The sequence below is a fragment of the Triticum aestivum genome, chromosome 2A (genome assembly GCF_018294505.1).
Source record: "Triticum aestivum cultivar Chinese Spring chromosome 2A, IWGSC CS RefSeq v2.1, whole genome shotgun sequence".
In the NCBI taxonomy this organism is placed as follows: domain Eukaryota; kingdom Viridiplantae; phylum Streptophyta; class Magnoliopsida; order Poales; family Poaceae; genus Triticum; species Triticum aestivum.
The window spans coordinates 736,254,837-736,258,953 of record NC_057797.1 but is presented as its reverse complement, the minus strand read 5'-3'; the positions used below and the strand labels follow the sequence as shown (position 1 = coordinate 736,258,953).

Here is a 4,117-nt window from a genome sequence, read left to right as displayed (position 1 = left end):
GCAACCACTTTAAAAGTGGCTATCCTTAGTCTCAAGGGATAACCCTCAAATCAAGCACATCCGGATCCATTTGGCCCACTTTTGATGTCCTGATTTGATGATTACGGCTGGATGGGCGACCTTTGTTGTGTGCGAACACGTTCATATGAGTTTGTGGATATTCGACGTGTCCTATTGATGCAAGGTGTTGAAGTTATCCTTATATTGGGGGGCTAGATGCGCACAAGTTCGACGCAAATCGCTGTTCGGCAGCAGGGCCGGCAACTGCGAACACTGGATTGGCTGTTTATGTGGTGGGGGTGACATTTTACAAAACTGTCACGATAGTTTATTTAATTTTAGGGGATTTTTTACTGCCACCATTCGATCCAAATCGGATGGCTCTGGGTACGTTCACTGGAATCTCACCCCAGCGACCGTTCGCCAATAGCTTTTCCGCAAAAGATAGATTAAGGCGAGAAGCGGCCAAACCGGAAGTTTTTTATTATTATTATTTTGAAGAATCGGAACCGGAATAGTTTAGAGGGGAAAACGGACTTATATCTCCGCCAAAGAGGCGTTCTCGGTCCCGGTGTTGTATGCTGGCTATGAGGTGCGGCGCGTCTAGAATTCTCGATCTACTCGGCCGGGCTGAGCCTGAGAGACTATATAATGAGCACTCGCCCCTTTGAACCGTATCTGCAAAACCCTAGGTTTTACCTTTGCCTCACCTTCCACTAAAAAAAAGCGGCGGCGGCGGCGGTGTGGAGAAGAAAGGACGGACGGTGAGCACCGATGGCGACCGCAGGGATTTCCGAGGCAAGCAGTGGCGAGTATTCGTGCTTAAGAGAGGAGCTCTATGAGGCTGCAATCTTCGTGCTTGAGAGTATACGCCGGATCCATGCCGGGGAGAACTCGGCGGATCACGATAATCTGTTGGACTTGAAATCGGATATGCTCCAGTTGTCGGAAAAGATCACCCATCTTGCCGATTCTGAGACTCGGAAGATGGAAGGGTCTGAAGCAAAGGGCATAATCCGGCCAGCGAGAGCCGGCGACGAGAGCAAATTGGTGCTGATGCAGAGCAATATTGGCGGCGGTGGCAGCTTCAAATATGGTGTACTCGCGGGGCACTTCGATGACCTGTGGGACGACATGCGCCAGCTAGCCTCAACAGAATCGAAATTTCTAGCGATATGCATGTTTTCCTGTGAGTCCTTCGTACGCTGCTGCTCCACATTGAAGTTCATCTCTGCAGTTATCAACAGGCTTGGTAATTGGGTGCCAGAATTGTCAGTGGCAATGAAATCTATAAAGGAAGATGTCCCCAAAGAGGCGGGGGCTGTGGATGTGGATGAAGATGGGGATGTGGATGAGGATGGGGACGTGGACGAGTATGAGGAGGAGAAGAAGGCCGAGGAGTATTATTTCGCTGCCCATCGTAGATGCTGGGAAAGTATATACAGCAAGGGTCGCAGCTTTGAAGACCCAAGTGAGTAAACATGCATGTGTGCTAGCAATACTTCAGTTAGTTTGCTCTTCTTTTTCTACCTAGTACTAGTAAGGTACAAATGCATTGCGTAGGAATTATATATAGGCAAAATTGGATGTATTGATGTTGTCTGTGGGAACTTGTTAAGGTTCGTTAAGGTTTTAAGTTTTTAACTGTTTAACATCTCAAAAAATATGGAACAAATACTGGAACATCATTCCAATGATATCCAGCACAAAGATTGGGAAAATAAGACTCTTTGCTTCCTCTTCGGTAAAAAAAGAACATTTCAGCTTGCTGCAACATGTATAGGAACTCAACCATTTGTTTATTTTGTGCAGGGCACATAAAACCGTATTTTTCCATCGCATCGTTAGATCATCTTACGTTATAGCCCTATTGTTATAGTATTTTTTTTCCTTCTACAATGTCGATACCTTAAATGAGTTCCATGGTAACTATTGATAGAAAATTCTCTCTTTATATATGTGTGTGTGTGCATGACGTAGATGTAGATTTAATTCTCGTAGTTCATTTGCATGTGGTATAATAATACACGAAACTCATATGAAACTAGATAACACCCACCATGTTGCTGCGAGAATTTATAGCAATGAAATTATTGAAAATAAAATTAGAATATTTTGAAAATAAGTCTCGCCATATGAATGGTAGAAAACTTAGGTAAATGGAGGGTGCATATGAGAATAATACTGGGTTGCATTCTCGTCATATGAACGGTAGATAACCTAGAGGTAAATGGAGGGTCGATGCATGTTTCCCTTGTGACATTCAAATTCAATTATTTGTTGCTGAAAAATAGAAAATAGAAAATGTTGATGTAGAGTAAAACAATGATGCCTGCTAGCGATACTTAAATTAGTTTTATTTTCTTCTTGTACTTGCTGCATATCTCAAGCAAGCTAATCCGTCCTGTAAGTGTAGCGATTTACTTGTTATGTTACCATATTGATTAATATTTGTTCTTGTTGATTTAACAAACTTGAATGGACTGTAAAATTAATTTGTGAGCTCTTAAGTTAGTTCTCGTTAGATTTCTAATACATACTTGGTTGTGTGCAGCAATATTCAGCTCCATGCACTTCACCCACTACATGCCAGGCCACTCTGGCCAAACTCCAATGGGTGCTAGATTCTTGAGGACCATGCAGATCTACTCCATCAATGTCACAGAAACCGAAGGCTTCGCCCTTGAGTGGCCTCTGGAGGTATACGGCGTGGTCGCTGCCCGAGACATGGTGGACTACCGTCGCAACCTTCTCTTCCTTCGCACTAGGGATGACTGCCAAATCCTTACGAAAGAGGTACGCAATGGTACTTTCCTTTTCTTCTATTTCTTGCTGCCTGCAGCCTTGTTGACAAGCTAATAATACTTGCAGAATCCCTTTTTGCACTTGACTGGCCCGTCTCGTTCAATTATGTCTGGGGACACTGTTACAATTGAAGCTGATCTAAAGCTAAAGGGCACAGTAAGGTCCAAAGATAGAGTACTGATCAGTAAAGCCTTCCCTTCTCATGGTGATAATTATGGTGATCGTCGTGATACACTTCTCCTTAAGGGCCTTTGCACAATAGAGTTACAGTGTCAGCATCTTGAACAATCAGTCCAAGCCACTATCCTCAGTGTCAGTGTAGTACATGGCTCATTGCCTTGTGAAAATGGCATTGTTTGTTATGCACTTCTTGAGGACAAAACTGAAGCCATTTTGTTGCTTGATTCACAAGCTGGAAAAATGCCCATTGATGAAGAGGGTAATCTAGAGCTGTCAAGGCAAGTTGTTTCTGTAAAATCAATGGGAAGGCTTACCATTTTTATAAAGGCCTTGTCAGCATGTGGAGAAATCAGTGGAAGTGTTGCCTTCATACCCAAATCCAGCAACGTGAGTCAAGAAAGCTGTTCCATTGGTGGATGTGAAGTGGAGATAACTGTTGCTTGGTCACTTCTTGTTGAAAGCCAGCATGTTATAGAGCTGAAGGGATCTGCAGACCCTTACGAACATGAATTAAATCCATGTACTCCTCGGATGAAACTTGAGGAAGACGCTTTTTGAAGATGGGTTAGCATGTTCACTTTGTGAAAATTAAGTCATGCACTTTGTCCCTTCAGTTAACTTATCTGCTACTTATATTTTTGTAATGTTTCATGGTGAACTTTTGTGCTAGCTACTTGTTCCTGTCTAGCGTAGCGTATTATACAGTACTAGTAAGCTTGCACGTGCAACACACGTCTTGGCTAAAACTCCTTTAGAAGATATATCTACTCCTAATCAAAAACACTTTGTTTGTAGTTATATTTCTTCATGGCAGATGCCTGCACGTGCAACCCTGTTATAAGGCTAAAACTCCTTTAGAAGATATATCTACTCCTAATCAAAAACACTTTGTTTGTAGTTATATTTCTTCATGGCAGATGCCTGCACGTGCAACCCTGTTATAAGCTTAGCAAGAAAATTTCTTGGTCCCCTCTTAAACATGTGTGAACAAAATAAGCTACTAATCTCCTTTTAAATCAAACCAATGCTCCCTTGATCAATAATCAGAGCAATCCTGCACAACAACCTCAACGGCAATCTTCTCTTTAGTGGTCGCTCTCCATTTGTGTCGCCACCATTGACGACATCTTCG

General features: G+C 42.7%; 1 protein-coding gene across 1 annotated transcript; it reads left to right on the top strand.

Moving 5' to 3' along the window:
• Nucleotides 1–662: 662 nt before the first annotated feature.
• Nucleotides 663–3,672, top strand: LOC123186304 (uncharacterized). The gene is made up of 3 exons (XM_044598089.1): nucleotides 663–1,471; nucleotides 2,555–2,796; nucleotides 2,872–3,672. The coding sequence occupies exons 1-3, from the start codon at nucleotides 775–777 to the stop codon at nucleotides 3,541–3,543; spliced, it is 1,611 nt and encodes a 536-aa protein (XP_044454024.1). The 5' UTR covers nucleotides 663–774; the 3' UTR covers nucleotides 3,544–3,672.
• The last annotated feature ends 445 nt before the right edge of the window (nucleotides 3,673–4,117 follow it).